The sequence below is a fragment of the Entelurus aequoreus genome, linkage group LG08 (assembly GCF_033978785.1).
Source record: "Entelurus aequoreus isolate RoL-2023_Sb linkage group LG08, RoL_Eaeq_v1.1, whole genome shotgun sequence".
Taxonomy (NCBI): domain Eukaryota; kingdom Metazoa; phylum Chordata; class Actinopteri; order Syngnathiformes; family Syngnathidae; genus Entelurus; species Entelurus aequoreus.
Window position 1 is genome coordinate 5289820 of NC_084738.1, and position 18570 is coordinate 5308389.

Sequence of the window (18570 nt, forward strand, 5' to 3'; positions counted from 1 at the left end):
AAAAATGACATCACTGGCGAAATTGTTGGTAAAAATGATCATGTATGGATTAGAAAAAACATCCACTTCCATGGGGATCATCTCGTCTTTTCCTTTCTCGCTCTCCTGCTGAGTCTAAGACGCATCATCATCATCCTGAATCATTTCTTCCATCAGTGCACAGATGTGCGCACACATGCTCGAATGCAATTGTGCCCATGCCAACACACACACACACACACACACACACACACGCACGCACACACAATTCCGATAAATGCTCTATTTACATTTTGACGATGTAGTATTTATTTACACACTCCTAATCAATTATTCAGTCAATTAGCAGTAAGGCTGGAGTCCAGGGTGTCCAAAAGTGTTCCACAAGGAGCTGCACGCTGACAAAATGAAAGAATGTGGGGCAACACTTTAATACATTTTGTCAGCAGCTCAATGTACATCACTATATGCTAAACCAGGGGTCAACAACCCGTGGCTCTTTAGTGCCACCCAAGTGGCTCCCTAGAGCACTGGTCCCCAACCACCACGCTACAATACACACCCCCCGGTACCGGTCCGCGGACCGATTGGTACCGGGCCGCGCAAGAAATTAAAAAAAAAAAAAAAAAAATTAAATTATTATTATTTTTTTTTTTTAAATTAAATCAACATAAAAAACACAATATATACATATTGTGTATGTGTATGTCAATATAGATCAATACAGTCTGCAGGTATACAGTCCGTAAACACACATGATTGTATTTCTTTATGAAAAAAAAAAAAAAAAAAAAAAATCCTCTATTTCAGTGACACTCACACTCATGAGTGGATGCTAAAAATAAGATAGTAAGAAGTGCTATAATTCAGTGGTCCCCAACCACCGGGCTGCGGCCCGGTACCGGTCCGCGGACCGATTGGTACCGGGCCGCGCAAGAAAAAAAAAAGAAAAAAAAAAAAATTAAAATTAAAATTAAATTTTTTTTTTTTTATTTTTTTTTAAATAAATTAAATCAACATAAAAAACACAATATATACATATTGTGTATGTGTATGTCAATATATATCAATACAGTCTGCAGGTATACAGTCCGTAAGCACACATGATTGTATTTCTTTATGGAAAAAAAAAAAAAAAAATCCCCCCCCCCGGTCCGTGGGACAAATTTTCAAGCGTTGACCGGTCCCCAGCTACAAAAAGGTTGGGGACCACTGCCCTAGAGTATTTAAAAAAAAAAAAAATCTTTCACTCCTTCTTTGTCTCATTTTGTCCACCAAACGTTTTATACTGTGCGTGAATGCACAAAAGTGCGCTTTGTTGATGTTGTTGACTTGATGGAGTGCTAATCAGGCATATTTGGTCACTGCATGACTGCAAGCTAATCAATGCTAACATGCTATTTAGGCTATCTGAATGTACATATTGCATCATTATGCCTCATTTATAGGTACTTTTGAGCTCATTTCATTTCCTTTACGTTTATCCTCTTTGTGTATAATTTAATTTTGCATTCCTCATGACACATTATATGTATGTAATATTGGCTGCATTTCTGATAGTTGTTTGTGTGCCATGTTGTTCCAGACCACAGCAAATGTCACCCAGCTTGCCAAAGATTGCAATTCATACATTAGAAGAAGACAGCCTGCCATTTCCTTTAACTTGGACACACACATCTATACTAGAGATATCCGATAATATCGGGCTGGCGATATTATCGGCCGATAAATGCTTTAAAAATGTAATATCGGAAATTATCGGTATCGGTTTCAAAAGTAAAATGTATGACTTTTTAAAACGCCGCTGTGTACACGGACGTAGGGAGAAGTACAGAGCGCCAATAAACCTTAAAGACACTGCCTTTGCGTGCCGGCCCAGTCACATAATATCTACGGCTTTTCACACACACAAGTGAATGCAAGGCATACTTGGTCAACAGCCATACAGGTCACACTGAGGGTGGCCGTATAAACAACTTTAACACTGTTACAAATATGCGCCACACTGTGAACCCACACCAAACAAGAATGACAAACACATTTCGGGAGAACATCCGCACCGTAACACAACATAAACACAACACAACAAATACCCAGAACCCCTTGCAGCACTAACTCTTCCGGGACGCTACAATATACACCCCCCGCCCACCTCAGCCTCCTCATGCTCTCTCAGGGAGCGCATGTCCCAAATTCCAAGCTGCTGTTTTGAGGCATGTTAAAAATAATAATGCACTTTGTGACTTCAATAATAAATATGGCAGTGCCATGTTGGCATTTTTTTCCATAACTTGAGTTGATTTATTTTGGAAAACCTTGTTACATTGTTTAATGCATCCAGCGGGGCATCACAACAAAATTACCGTAATTTCCGGACTATAAGCCGCTACTTTTTCCCCTCGTTCTGGTCCCTGCGGCTTATACAAGGGTGCGGCTTATATACGGCCTGTTCTTCTCCGACACCGACGAAGAGGATTTCGGTGGTTTTAGTACGCAGGAGGAAGACGATGACACAATGATTAAAGACTGACTTTTCATATACCGGTAGGCTGGTTATTTTGATAACGTACAGGCGAGCACTTTGTATTACTTTGCACCGTTGTATTATTTGTACTCTGCACGAATGCTGTTCGCCATGTCAAAGATGTGAAAGTTTGATTGAATGATTGAAAGATTTATTGTTAATAAATGGGACGCTTTGCGTTCCCAAACAGTCATCTCTGTCCCGACAATCCCCTCCGTGGTAGCAGGAACCCCTATATACTACGGTAATTACACATCAAAACCCTGCGGCTTATAGTCGGGTGCGGCTTATATATGGAGCAATCTGTATTTTCCCCTAAATTTAGCTGGTGCGGCTTATAGCCAGGTGCGGCTTATAGTCCGGAAATTACGGTAGGCATAATAATGTGTTCATTCCACGACTGTATATATCGGTATCGGTTGATATCGGAATCGGTATTTAAGAGTTGGACAATATCGGAATATCGGATATCGGCAAAAAAGCCATTATCGGACATCTCTAATCTATACCTTTGTCCATTAAAAGCCAGTAATTTCCAGGAGTTATCTCACCTTCTAAGTAGCCTCTGATTTACTAATGGTTTCTAAAAATGTATATAATAAATATTACATTTCAACATTTCTGTCAACAAAGATTTGCTTCAGCCTGCGACACATAGTCATTTTGATAGTAGGCTCTTCAAGCTAATATAAACACTTACGTCAAGTGTTGCCTTCTTTATAAGACTCATATACGGCTTTTCATTTTTTGCGGCTCCAGACAGATTAGTTTTTTGTATTTTTGGTCCAATATGGCTCTTTCAACGCTTTGGGTTGCCGACGCCTACGCTAAATAAACCAACTTCTCAGAAAAACACTTGTCTCTCCAAGTGCCACCATAATGACCAACATTAAAATACAGTAGCAAAGTAGGCATAAGTAATCATTAAAACAAGGCAGCGGTTTATTTTAACAAGTATATTTAATATTGCTGGCCACTGTAACATGTCACACAGTTTGAACAGTAACACCGTGCCTGAATATTTAATTAAGTGATTCTTTGGCATACCACTAGATGGAGCCCATGTACCACTAAGTGTCTGGGATCATTTTGACCTTATGGTGCCAACCAAATAAGGCAAATGTTATTTTTCTGTTAACTATTTGGCTCCTTGATTGTGCGTTTCATATTCCTTTAGCGCCGCTATTTGTTTAGAAATTCATTCAATCAATCAATCAATCAATGTTTATTTATATAGCCCTAAATCACAAGTGTCTCAAAGGGCTGTACAAGCCACAACGACATCCTCGGTACAGAGCCCACATACGGGCAAGGAAAAACTCACCCCAGTGGGACGTCGGTGAATGACTATGAGAAACCTTGGAGAGGACCGCATATGTGGGTAACCCCCCCCCCCTCTAGGGGAGACCGAAAGCAACGGATGTCGAGTGGGTCTGACATAACATTGTGAAAGTCCAGTCCACAGTGGATCCAACACATCAGCGGGAGTCCAGTCCACAGCGGGGCCAACAGGAAACCATCCCGAGCGGAGACGGGTCAGCAGCGCAGAGATGTCCCCAACCGATGCACAGGCTAGTGGTCCACCCGGGGTCCCGGCTCTGGACAGCCAGCACTTCATCCATGGCCACCGGACCTATGCAACTCCCCCTCGCAAGGGACAGGGGAGAAGAGGAGAGAAGAAAAGAAACGGCAGATCAACTGGTCTAAAAAAGGGGGGGTCTATTTAAAGGCTAGATTATACAAATGAGTTTTAAGATGGGACTTAAATGCTTCTACTGAGGTAGCATCTCTAATTGTTACCGGGAGGGCATTCCAGAGTACTGGAGCCCGAATAGAAAACGCTCTATAGCCCGCAGACTTTTTTTTGGCTCTGGGAATCACTAATAAGCCGGAGTTCTTTGAACGCAGATTTCTTGTCGGGACATATGGTACAATACAATCGGCGAGATAGGCTGGAGCTAAACCGTGTAATATTTTATACGTAAGTAGTAAAACCTTAAAGTCGCATCTTAAGTGCACAGGAAGCCAGTGCAAGTGAGCCAGTATAGGCGTAATATGATCAAACTTTCTTGTTTTTGTCAAAAGCCTTGCAGCCGCATTTTTTACCAACTGTAATCTTTTAATGCTAGACATAGGGAGGCCCGAAAATAATACGTTACAGTAATCGAGACGAGACGTAACGAACGCATGAATAATGATCTCAGCGTCGCTAGTGGACAAGATGGAACGAATTTTAGCGATATTACGGAGATGAAAGAAGGCCGTTTTAGTAACACTCTTAATGTGTGACTCAAACGAGAGAGTTGGGTCGAAGATAATACCCAGATTCTTTACCGAGTCTCCTTGTTTAATTGTTTGGTTGTCAAATGTTAAGGTGGTATTATTAAATAGATGTTGGTGTCTAGCAGGACCGATAATCAGCATTTCCGTTTTCTTAGCGTTGAGTTGCAAAAAGTTAGCGGACATCCATTGTTTAATTTCATTAAGACACGCCTCCAGCTGACTACAATCCGGCGTGTTGGTCAGCTTTAGGGGCATGTAGAGTTGAGTGTCATCAGCATAACAGTGAAAGCTAACACCGTACTTGCGTATAATGTCACCCAGCGGCAGCATGTAAATACTAAAGAGTGCAGGGCCAAGAACCGAACCCTGGGGAACTCCGCACGTTACCTTGACATAGTCCGAGGTCACATTGTTATGGGAGACGCACTGCATCCTGTCAGTAAGATAAGAGTTAAACCAAGACAAGGCTAAGTCTGACATACCAATACGTGTTTTGATACGCTCTAATAAAATATTATGATCGACGGTATCGAAAGCGGCGCTAAGATCAAGAAGCAGCAACATAGATGACGCATCAGAATCCATCGTTAGCAATAGATCATTAGTCATTTTTGCGAGGGCTGTCTCCGTAGAGTGATTTGCCCTGAAACCGGATTGAAAAGGTTCACAGAGATTGTTAGTCACTAAGTGTTCATTTAGCTGCTGTGCAACAGTTTTTTCGAGAATTTTGGAAATAAACGGAAGGTGGGAGACCGGTCGGTAGTTTACCATGAGGTCAGGATCGAGGTTAGGTCTTTTGAGCAGAGGATGAATAACCGCTTTTTTGAATGCTAGGGGAACAGTGCCGGAGGAAAGTGATAAGTTTATAATATTTAACACTGATGGACCTAATAATACAAACAGTTCCTTGATAAGTTTCCCAGGAAGTGGGTCAAGTAAACATGTTGTTTGTTTTATCCCACTTACACGCTGTAATAATTCCTCTAATGTTATTTCATCAAAAATAAAGAGACTATTTTGGAGGGCAGTGTCCGTCGTATATACAGTCGTATTTGTGTTAATAGAGCCCAGTTGTAGCTGGGATGCATTGTCTTTAATCTCCTTTCTAATGAGTTCAATTTTCTTATTAAAGAAATTCATAAAATCATCTGCCGAGTGGGTGGAGCTACTGGGAGGAGTCCCTTGTTGGGTTAGCGATGCTACTGTACTAAACAGAAATTTAGGATCGTTTTTGTTGAGGCGGATGAGATTTGAGTAGTATTTAGCTTTAGCTAAGGTAAGCATGCGTTTATAAGTTATTAAACTATCACTCCATGCTTGATGGAAAACCTCAAGTTTAGTCGCGCGCCATTTGCGTTCCAGTTTTCTACATGATAATTTATGAGCTCTAATTTCTTCTGTAAACCATGGGGTGCGCCTTTTAGGGGCCCTTTTTTGCTTTAGCGGTGCTATACTATCAATAATTTCGCGCAAGGCATCGTCAAAGTTGTTAGTGAGTTTATCAATAGAGCCGACATAATTTGGGAATGGTGCTATTACCGAAGGCAGTAGGTCAGCAAGAGTCATCGTTGTGGCAGCATTAATGTTGCGGCCGCTATAGCAGTTATTATTATTATTAGCTTGTTGACAAAGAGTCAAAACTTCAAATTTTATAAGGTAATGATCGGACATTACTTTAGTATATGGAAGTATCATAACTTTGGAGGTGGTGACACCCCTGACAAGCACTAGATCTATTGTATTACCGTTGCGATGCGTGGGTTCATGTATTATTTGTGTAAGACCACAGCTATCAATTATGGTTTGGAGCGCCACGCAAATTATTATTTTTTTATATATACTACTATTTGTTTTATTTGCAGGTCACATGTAGCGACTTTTTTCATCTAGTAGCTGGCGATTGAGCATTATGGAGCAGCCATTCAGTATCAGTGCAGTGTCAGTAGAGCTAGTGAGTGTGCCACACACTCCCTAGCCACGTGGGCAAAATGTATTCAATCTGATCATAATTTGCATTACAATGTTACTGTGTACATGGACCCTAAAAAAATTGTAATGGCGTGCTTTTCATGGATCACACCTTAAATCGTAGTACTTTGATTTGACATGCGCAGCACATACCGGAAACGGTAGTTCATGTTAGCAAGACACTTTGGATTCTTGTACTGTAGTCTAATATTGGGAACACACACACACACACACACACACACACACACACACACACACACACACACCGTCCAAAACAGCATTCGTACAGTCTGAGTTTAGCCCAAACGAAGCCCAACAAAACCCAAGACCTCCTAGAGCACTAGTGTAAAACTCAAGGCCCGGGGGCCACATCTGGCCCGCCCCATTATTCTTTGTGGCCTGGAAAGAATGTGCATCAACTTTATTTCATCTTTATTGATTAATGTATCTAAATTTTGACTGAAAAAAAGCATCAAGGCATGCAAATGCAGCTCTTAACTCCATAGTATTTGATGCAACAAGCTACAGTAGGAAATGGATTTATACGGCCCCATTCCTGGGTGGATCTCGCATGAGAGGAGGAGGAGGGGTTAATCATTTTGCAATGCAGTCTGCTGAAAATGAGGGAAAGCGCCACTCGACATAGCAACTGTGGTCAAAGTTGGAATGGCAGCTAAAGTGGATAGGGCACTCCTGCAATTTGTCACGTTTCATGTGTCAGGTAAACCGCGACAAGTAGTGCCTACAGAATCCCGTTCCTACTGTATTCCTTGCGTTTGTTTCATTCAAACCCTTTTCTAATGAAATGGTCTTTCTGTCTTGCCTCTGGTGAGGGCGGTCGCATTTTTTTCCGCTCCCTTCTTCTCCGTGCTTGCTCTCTTTGTTTTGTCTTGTCTACACTTTTTTGAAGCCTCTTTCTTTGCGCTGTCTTCCAAATCTAAACATCAGACATGGAAATGATCAGCTGGACTCTCGACTCAATTGACAAAATCTTTTCGACGAGGAAAAGAGGTTCTGGGGAGCCTGGCTGCTGATGGATGCAGATATCTACATATATCCACATTTATCCATAATTAAGAGTTACTTCTTTTATATGACTATAGTCATATTTTAAATAGCTAATGTTCCATCTTGTACTCTTTTCCTTTTTTTGATCGTCTCATGACAAAGTGCTTGCACTGTGGACGGCCTTGAAGTAGGAGGCAGAGAAGAGGAGTCCTCCCTGCTTCCCTTCTCGGGCCGACTTGAGATAACGGACACAATGGGCATCTGTGTGGGCGTGAGGGCGGGGGGAGAGTTTGAAGAACAGAATGTTTTCGTGATGTGTTTCAGACCGATCTGGACCGGGCTGGGGAACGCTTGTGTACTGGGTTGGTCTCAGGTTTGTCCTCTAAGCTTGGAGAATAAACCACAAAATACCAACTTCTGCCTGGTGATTGAATATAAACATCAGCTTATTGCCATAAAAAGAATCTGGGAGAGACTAGCAATTTGAATTCCCCATTGGAGGAATGCTGGTCAACGCAACACTGCCCTGATGGAACCATTGCTGCGAGGTATGTGAGAGATTCCTGGGATAAATGGAGAATCATGTGCCTCTCAGTCCTTTCCGTCGAGGACGTGGACGACATCTACCTATTTGGAACCGTGATCGCGGGGCACCTGCTGATTGGGCTGGGCATTGCTCTGGTGTATCGTCAAATTCGTAAGACGATGGCAGCCACTCAAGGGGCCCAAAGGCTGTTCGTCGCAATGGAAGGTTTGGGCCGGGCTGTGGGAACACAGCCGGGGGCGTTTTCTGAACTGAATCGCAAGATGGATCACATCATGGAAAAGCTGGTTAAAAGGGAAAAATTGAATATGAGGGCCAGCATGGACACATAGAACAGACAAGCCATTGTAATGTCTGCTCGCGGAAAAACAAAAATCCTAATCTACGATTTGACTCCCTTGAATGGCCTTGACGCAGGAGCAGGCTGTTCTGACAACATCCCAGAGGACACCTCAATCATGGACGCTTTTGACCTCCCTCCCTCCTCAACGACACCTGGAGTCCAACTTTTGCTTGCATGCAGAACAGCCCCAGGCCTATGGACGCTACATCAACACACCCAAGACAATGGGCATATAAACACACACACCCCCTCCCCCACCCCACACCTTCACCACCACTTGATTCCCCTTCGGGGTGATGAACGGCTGGCAGCGCTTCATAGCAGCAGTCGACCTCCAGGGCCCCAACTCCCCCCCCCCCCTCTGTTGCTAGTTGTTGTGATTTTATGTAACATGTTTATGTGTGCATGGCATGGAGGTTTTTTCCCACTCCAGACTGGGCCCCCCCCCCTTAGGAGCCCAGTCTAGATTGTATTTTTTTACTCATCTTTTTCCCCAGCGTTTTACCTTTTTCCCACCTTTTACGGGGCGCCTCGTGGCGACCCATCAGCGTTCCTGTTCTGTAACCCTGTACACTGTTTGTTTGTCTAATCTTGAACGGGTTTGTGCTGAAAACATAGTTTCGTTGTACTTGTGCAATGACATTAAAGACCTATCCTATCCTAAAATTCCACACTAGCTTTGACTATTGATTCCAAAGCAGGTTTTCCATTAGTTTGTCGGTAAACAACGATAATAATCCAGTGGAATGGAAACTGTGTAATGTTAACATGAAGCGGCCCTCCAAGGGCTTTGGTATCTGCGACGTGGCCCACGATGAAAATGAGTTGGACTCCCTTGTCCTAGAACGTCTTCCCAAGTTCCGGAGTACACAACACTAAGGGCCACGTTGTTGTAATCATGCAGAACTCTAAAATCCTCCTCAAGACCAGACTGTATGCGCGGTTCTAAGCGTGTTGTGTTCAGAGAATTATGCGGGCTTAAGGTAAAAGGATTTACCCAGAAGGCACCATAAGGAACTCGAGAAAGGAGAAGGTTGAGGCGATAGATGCAGTATAGATCTACTTTTCATATTACCAGTGAAAAGGGCTGGATAATGGCAGCCGGACGAAGCTATGAACACAGAAATTATCTAAAAATGCTTCAAGAAGTTTGAAAACACATTCCTGAGCTTTGTGATTGTTTTGATGCCTTGGACTCTCAGCAGCGCTTCGACCTGAAAGGACCTCAGGGATTCAAAACAATCAGTTAATGGCTGCTTAGTTTTGTATAGATAGATGGGTGGATTGGTTTACCTAGTCACAGTCAGTTCCAGGTCAGTAGAACAGCAGAGAGACCGTAATCCAGTTTGCCGTCCATTATCCTAATATTCTAGAGATTAGCCTGCTAACACGCACACTCGGCTTTCTGGGATTTGTAGTCCAGAATACTGCAGCATTTTCTACTCTGGATGTCAGAATGTTTACTGTCAGGTTCAAACACTGATGACATATATTAAACAAGACAAGAAGCAAGGAATCAAACGGAGACAGAATTAAATTTGGCTCAATTGAGGAGAAACGTCTGGGCTCTACTCTCACAGTGTCCCACCACGCTCTGACGAAAGATTGTACGCCTCATCTTTTATTTGGACTTTCCCTGATTACATGGCAACAGCTGTTTCTAAAAGAAGGGGGTCGTAAACAGCCCCTGCCTTTGGTCACAAAACAGTTCAAAGAAAAGGTGCCTGGAGGGCAGTCAGGCCCTGCTTCCTCTCCGCTTTGTAGATCTCGGGTCAAGACAAAATCTTCCTGTGGATTACAATACATCAAAGAAACCGACACCTTCATGTCTCTTCCCATCCTACACAGTGGAGTTTTCCAAGCTTTTTGCTTGGTGGGATCAAAGACAGCTTTTGTTCTCTCGCCGGGAACTCATGGAAACAAAGTTTTGAGATAACTTAGATACAATTATTCTGACATTTACAAGCAAGGTTTTTTTTGGTATCGATACAAATATTGATAATGTCGACTCCAGGATAAACATCCACAAATATCGATCCTAGAGCTTTATGCTCTGATATTGATTCTCAAATTAAAATAATGGGTGCCATTTTGCGGTTCTTATACACACACCATAGTAATACTTGTATCTCTGACTGCGGTAGCCGTAAAGGGCCGCCAATCCATCAAGCGGTGCGGCTTCAAAGTCGTACTAAAACATTTTGACACATTTTTGAGTGCCGTGTGTAATGTTCTTTATTTTCAATGGAACATTTAAAGTTTTGGTGTTGTTTACTGGCGTCATATTGCAGTCTACATGTATATCTTATGTGTGACTACCATCTACTGGTCACACTTATCATTACACCATGTACCAAATAAAATAGCTTCGAGGTCGGTAAGCACAACCAGAATTATTCCGTTCATTAGGCGCACCGGGTTATAAGGCGCACTGTCCATTTTTGAGAAAATTAAAGGCCTACTGAAATGAATTTTTTTTATTTAAACGGGGATAGCAGATCTATTCTATGTGTCATACTTGATCATTTCGCGATATTGCCATATTTTTGCTGAAAGGATTTAGTATAGAACAACGACGATAAAGATTGCAACTTTTGGTATCTGATAAAAAAAAGGCTTGCCCCTACCGGAAGTAGCGTGACGTAGTCAGTTGAACATATACGCAAAGTTCCCTATTGTTTACAATGATGGCCGCATGAAGTGAGAGAGATTCGGACCGAGAAAGCGACAATTTCCCCATTAATTTGAGCGAGGATGAAAGATTTGTGGATGAGTAAAGTGCAAGTGAAGGACTAGTGGGGAGTTGAAGCTATTCAGATAGGGAAGATGCTGTGAGAGCCGGGGGTGACCTGATATTCAGCTGGGAATGACTACAACAGTAAATAAACACAAGACATATATATACTCTATTAGCCACAACACAACCAGGCTTATATTTAATATGCCACAAATTAATCCTGCATAAAAACACCTGCGTGTTTGTTATGCTAGCTCCTAGCTCCTCTGCTAGCTCCTAGCTCCATAGAACACGCCAATACAATTCAAACACCTGATCAACACACACCATCACTCAGCCCAAAAGACCGTTTCCTTAACCCAAGGTTCATAAAGCTTATATATTTTTAAAAAGTTACGTACGTGACGCGCACATACGGTCAAGTTATCGAATGTTTAGCAGCCAAGGCTGCATACTCACGGTACCTGATATTCAGCTGGGAATGACTACAACAGTAAATAAACACAAGACATATATATACTCTATTAGCCACAACACAACCAGGCTTATATTTAATATGCCACAAATTAATCCTGCATAATAACACCTGCGTGTTTGTTATGCTAGCTCCTAGCTCCTCTGCTAGCTCCTAGCTCCATAGAACACGCCAATACAATTCAAACACCTGATCAACACACACAATCACTCAGCCCAAAAGACCGTTCACCTAACCCAAGGTTCATAAAGCTTATATATTTTTAAAAAGTTACGTACGTGACGCGCACGTAGGTACGGTATGTGTTATGCTAGCTCCTCTGCTAGCTCCTAGCTCCATAGAACACGCCAATACAATTCAAACACATGATCAACACACACAATCACTCAGCCCAAAAGACCGTTCACCTAACCCAAGGTTCATAAAGCTTATATATTTTAAAAAAGTTACGTACATACGCAAAAAAAAGCCAAAGCTGCATACTCACAGTAGCACGTCTGCGTCTTTGTCATCCAAATCAAAGTAATCCTGGTAAGAGTCTGTGTTGTCCCAGTTCTCTACAGGCGTCTGTGTATCCAAATCAAAAGTCCTCCTGGTTAGAGTCTCTGTTATCCGAGTTCTTCCATCTTGACTGCATCTTTCGGGAATGTAAACAAAGAAGCGCCGGCTGTGTACTGTTGTGGCTGACTACGTTCGAAAAATACGTCCATTTCGCACCGACAACTTTCTTCTTTGCTTGCTTGGCTTCCTTCTCCATAATGCAATGAACATGATTGAAACAGATTCACGAACACAGATGTCCAGAATACTGTGGAATTATGAAATGAAAACAGAGCTTTTTCGTATCGACTTCAATGTGGAAGGCATACCCGTGTTCGCCGGGCTACGTCACGCGCATACGTCATCCTCAGAGGCGTTTCGAACCGGAAGTTTAGCGGCAAATTTAAAATGTCACTTTATAAGTTAACCCGGCCGTATTGGCATGTGTTATAATGTTAAGATTTCATCATTGATATATAAACTATCAGACTGCGTGGTCGGTAGTAGTGGCTTTCAGTAGGCCTTTAAAGGATTTTAAGTGCGCCTTATAGTCCGAAAAATACGGTACTATAAGTTATGTACAACACGTGTTCAAGCTAGGTTTTCTGTTGTATTTCATTTTTGAACTATCGAGTGATAATTTCGCCTCATAATTTTTTAATCACCCTATATAATATTATTATTTGTTTAAACATTTAAGGTTTTTGTCATTAGATTTTTTGCTCTTTTTCCATACATGTTTACTCTTATTCTATTCCCATGAAATAATATAATAATAAAAATAATATATTTTTGTAAATGCATAGCTTACTGTGTCAAAAATTCTGCCTGTACGAAAATATGGCCGTTACATATTTAACAGTGTTTATTATTGTTGTTGTAATTTTTCAATTTAAAGGGGAACTGCACTTTTTGGGTGAATTTTGTTTATCATTCACAATCATTTTAAGAGACAAGAACACACGTCTTTTTTTATGATTTTAAAGATGATAAACACTTGCAAATACAGAGTCACCATTGTAGCCCTCAAAGCCTTCGAAAACAACTTCAAAACCCTCCATCAATGTTTACTATACACACTGCAAGTCTATATATAATGTAGTAACAGACATGTTCATAACAAATCTATCCCTTGTTTATATGTTTTTATTATATGTTTTATGTTTTTATTGTTTCTGTCTTTGTTTCATGCCATTTATTTTTTATGAAAAAAAGAAAGTATGATATGCAATATTTTCTCCAAAAAATATTTCAAAGTGGAATATTTGCTGGAAGTAATTGGAGCCTTAAATAGGTCCTTAAGTTATACTACTATTGATTTGTATTCTTTGTTTTGTTTTAATAATGAAACAGCCTGTATGAACTTTTTCCTCATAAAATTTAATTTGTTGGCTCTTTGATTCCATTTTTTAATATTTTTTTAATTTTAATTTTTTCAAAATAACATTTATAGAAAAAATGAACTGCGGGGCCAAAAAGAAAGTATGATATGCAATATTTTCTCCCAAAAAATATTTCAAAGTAAAATATTTGATGTGAAGTAATTGGAGCCTTAAATAGGTCCTTAATTCATACCAATATTGATTTTAATTTATTATTTTTTAAAAGACTAAAACAGCCTGCACGGCAGCTTTGTGTTTTTGGTCAATATTGCAACTTTTACCTCATAAAATTTCAATTTTCTGCTCTTTGATTCCACTTTTTAATGTTTTTGGTTTTTTTTAAATAATATTTTTAGAAAAAATTAACTGCGGGGCCATTTTTTGTTACGGTCAGAGCGAAAAAAGATACGTCCTGCACTGTACTCTAGTCCTTCACTCTCACGTTCCTCATCCACAAATCTTTCATCCTCGCTCAAATTAATGGGGTAATCGTCGCTTTCTCGGTCCGAATCACTCTCGCTGCTGGTGTAAACAATGGGGAAATGTGAGGAGCCTTTCAACCTGCGACGTCACGCTACTTCCCGGTACAGGCAAGGCTTTTTTTATCAGCGACCAAAAGTTGCGAACTTTATCGTCGATGTTCTCTACTAAATCCTTTCAGCAAAAATATGGCAATATCGCGAAATGATCAAGTATGACACATAGAATGGATCTGCTATCCCCGTTTGAATAAAAAAAATTCATTTCAGTAGGCCTTTAAATAGGTCCTTAATTCATACCAATATTGATTTTAATTCATTATTTTTTTTAAAGACTAAAACAACCTGCACGGCAGCTTTGTGTTTTCAGTCAATATTGCAACTTTTATCTCATAAAATTTGAATTTGTTGCTCTTTGATTCCACTTTTTAATGTTTTGTTTTTTGTTTTTTTCAATAATATTTTTAGAAAAAATGAACTGCGGGGCCAAAAAGAAAGTATGATATGCAATATTTTCTCCCAAAAAATATTTCAAAGTGAAATATTTGATGTGAAGTAATTGGAGCCTTGAAAAAGTCCTTAATTCATACCAATATTGATTTTATTTCATTATTTTTTTAAAGACTAAAACAGCCTGCACGGCAGCTTTGTGTTTTTGGTCAATATTGCAACTTTTACCTCATAAAATTGCAATTTTCTGCTCTTTGATTCCACTTTATAATGTTTTTGTTTTTTTTAAATTTTTTTTTTTTTTTTAATTAACTGCGGGGCCAAAAAGAAAGTATGATATGCAATATTTTCCTCAAAAAATATTTCAAAGTGAAATATTTGATGTGAAGTAATTGGAGCCTTAAATAGGTCCTTAATTCATACCAATATTGATTTTTTAATTCATTATTTTTTTAAAGATTAAAACAGCCTGCACGGCAGCTTTGTGTTTTTAGTCAATATTGCAACTTTTACCTCATAAAATTTCAAATTTTTGCACTTTGATTCCACTTTTTTAATGTTTATTTTTAATTTTTTTAAATAATATTTTTTGAAAAAAATTAACTGCGGGGCCAAAAAGAAAGTATGATATACAATATTTTCTCCCAAAAATATTTCACAGTGAAATATTTGATGTGAAGTAATTGGAGCCTTAAATAGGTCCTTAATTCATACCAATATTGCTTTTAATTCATTATTTTTTTAAAGACTAAAACAGCCTGCACGGCAGCTTTGTGTTTTTAGTCAATATTGCAACTTTTACCTCATAAAATTTCAATTTTTTGCTCTTTGATTCCACTTTTTTAATGTTTATTTTTTATTTTTTTAAATAATATTTTTAGAAAAAAATGAACTGCAGGGCCAAAAATAAAGTATGATATACAATATTTTCTCCCAAAAATATTTCAAAGTGAAATATTTGATGTGAAGTAATTGGAGCCTTAAATAGGTCCTTAATTCATACCAATATTGATTTTTTAATTCATTATTGTTTTAAAGATTAAAACAGCCTGCACAGCAGCTTTTGTGTTTTTAGTCAATATTGCAACTTTTACTTCATAAAATTTCTATTTTTTGCTCTTTGATTCCACTTTTTAATGTATATTTTTTATTTTTTTTAACAATATTTTTAGAAAAAAATGAACTGCGAGGCCAAAAAGAAAGTATGATATGCAATATTTTCTCCCAAAAATATTTCAAAGTGAAATATTTGATGTGAAGTAATTGGAGCCTTAAATAGGTCCTTAATTCATAACAATATTAATTTTTTTTTGTTGAAAAAATTAACTGCGGAACGCAAATGGCCCCTGGGCCGCACTTTGGACACCACTGTATTAGTCGAACTTATTAGGCGTGGTCACGTCGTACGTAATGACGTAGTGAGAGATGACGCAGCGGCACCTGACACTGCGGGTCAGCCTGTGGCCTCCAGCATGTCCGTGGCTCGCATCGCCTCACCCGGCTTTGCTCAACTCAATTATCCGTGACACACTTTCCCCCTCACTTCCCCTGATCCCCGCTTGATTAGCCGCCTTCCGCCCCGGCGTGGCTGTCTGGACTCGGCAGCAGATTACACTCACCAAAGCACTTCCATGACAGCACATAATCAGCCCCATCTTCTCTCCGGGCTTCTTTAGGCGGCAAGCAGTCAGATATGACCGTAGGTGGTGCCCACTCGACGGCGTGTCGGCCCGTGCTGGTCCCTCAGCGGGAGCTGCTCTACAACGGGCTGCTGCCTTACGCGGACCGGCTGGACCGGGAGGCCTCGGAACTTTTGGCGGACATCAAGTGGAATCTGTCCAGAGCTGTGCTGCTTAGGGAGCTTTGGCCCGGGGTCGCCTTCTGGACCAGGAAGCTATTCTCGTAAGCACTTTCGACAATATTTTATTAATCTTTTCCAATGAATTCATCATGACTCATCATAACCAGCTAGCTAAGAAACTACATTTTTGCTAGCTAGCTAGCTTCCGCTAAACCAACACATGGCACTCATTAGACATGAATCCAAATGAAAATAATATATTTTTTTAATTATTAAAGTTAAATGGAATGTAGTGTTTTTTAGTAGTTTATTAAAACCACCTTATCATTTAAATACGTTTTTATGCAAGCCCTTTTCCACCGCAAAATTATATATAAATGATAAATCGAAATTATGAGGTAAAAAAAATACAATTCGAAATTATGAGATTAAAAATCTAAATTAGGAGATTGAGAATCTAGATTGTAGGAATAATAAAACAAAATTATGGGATAAAAAGTCATAATTATGATTTTTTTTTAAAAAAAGGGGGAATTACGAGATAAAATCGAAATTATGAAGTAAAAAAAAAAAATCTAAATTATGAGATTAAAAATCAAAATTAGGAGATTAAGAATCTAGATACTAGGAATAGAAAAACTAAGATATGGGATAAAAAGTCATTATTTTGAAAAAATCGGAATTATGAGATAAAGTCGAAATTATGAGGTAAAAAAAATAAAAAAATATGAGATTGAAAATAAAAATGAGGAGATTAAGAATCTAGAATAATAAAACTAAATAATGGGATTAAAAAATTATAGAATAATAAAACTAAATAATGGGATAAAATTATAATTATTATTTTGAAAAAGTCGGAATTATGAGATAAAGTAGAAATTATGAGGTAAAAAAAATTATTCGAAATTATGAGATTAAAAATCAAAATTAGGAGATTAAGAATATATATTGTAGGAATAATACAACAAAATTATGGGATAAAAAGTCATAATTATGATTTTAAAAAGTTGGAATTATGAGAAAGTTGAAATTATGAGAAATAATTATGAGGTAAAAAAATTCATTCGAAATTATGAGATTAAAAATCAAAATTACAAATCCAGATTGTAGAAATAATAAAACACAATTATGGGATACAAAAGTCATAATTATGATTTTAAAAAAGTCGGAATTATAAAATAAAGTCCAAATTATGAGGTAAAAAAAAAAATCTAAACTATGAGTTTAAAAATCAAAATTAGGAAATTAAGAATCTAAATTGTAGGAAGAATACAACAAAATTATGGTATAAAAAGTCATAATTATGATGAAAAAAATGTCGGAATTATGAGATAAAATTTAGGAGATTAAGAATATAGATTGTAGGAGTAATACAAAAAAATTATGGTACAAAAAGTCATAATTATGATTTTTAAAAAGTCGGAATTATGACATCAAATTGAATTTACGAGGTAAAAAAATGATTCCAAATTATGAGATTAAAAATCAAAATTAAGAGATTAAGAATCCAGATTGTAGGAATAATAAAATAAAAATGGGTTAAAAAGTCATAATTATGATGAAAACAAGTCGGAATTATGAGATAAAGTCGAAATTATGAGAAATGATTATGAGGTAAAACAAATAATTCTAAATTATGAGATTAAAAATCAAAATTAGGATATGTAGGATCTAGATTGTATGAATAATACAACAAAATTAAGGGATATAAAGTCATAATTATGATTAAAAAAAAGTCGGAATTATGAAATAAAGTCGAAACTGGGAAATAATTATGAGGTAAAAAATGTTTTTCGAAATTATGAGATAAAAAATCAAATATACGAGATTACGAATCTAGATTGTAGAAATAATAAAACACAATTATGGTATAAAAAATCATAATTATGATTTTAAAAAAGTCGGAATTATGAGATAAAGTCCGAAATTATTAAGGTAAAAAAAATAATTCGAAATTATGAGATTAAAAATCTAAATTAGGTGATTAATCATTTAGATTGTAGGAATAATTAAACAAATGTATGGGATAAAAAGTCATAATTATGATTTAAAAGAAA

General features: G+C 38.4%; 2 protein-coding genes across 5 annotated transcripts in view; one reads left to right on the top strand and one right to left on the bottom strand.

The window, feature by feature from the left end:
• The window catches only part of LOC133655333 (thrombospondin-2-like), an 83669-nt gene extending 67082 nt beyond the window's left edge, over positions 1–16587 (bottom strand). For all 4 annotated transcript variants that reach the window (XR_009826982.1, XM_062055373.1, XM_062055374.1 and 1 more), the window contains exon 1: positions 16332–16587. The gene's annotated coding sequence lies outside the window, so the exon portion shown is untranslated. The remainder of the gene's footprint in view (positions 1–16331) is intronic.
• LOC133655332 (proteasome activator complex subunit 4B-like) overlaps positions 16136–18570 on the top strand; it is a 128855-nt gene continuing 126420 nt past the window's right edge. The window contains exon 1 of the mRNA XM_062055367.1: positions 16136–16614. Within this exon, the coding sequence (XP_061911351.1) occupies positions 16406–16614 (209 nt within the window). The 5' untranslated portion in view covers positions 16136–16405. The remainder of the gene's footprint in view (positions 16615–18570) is intronic.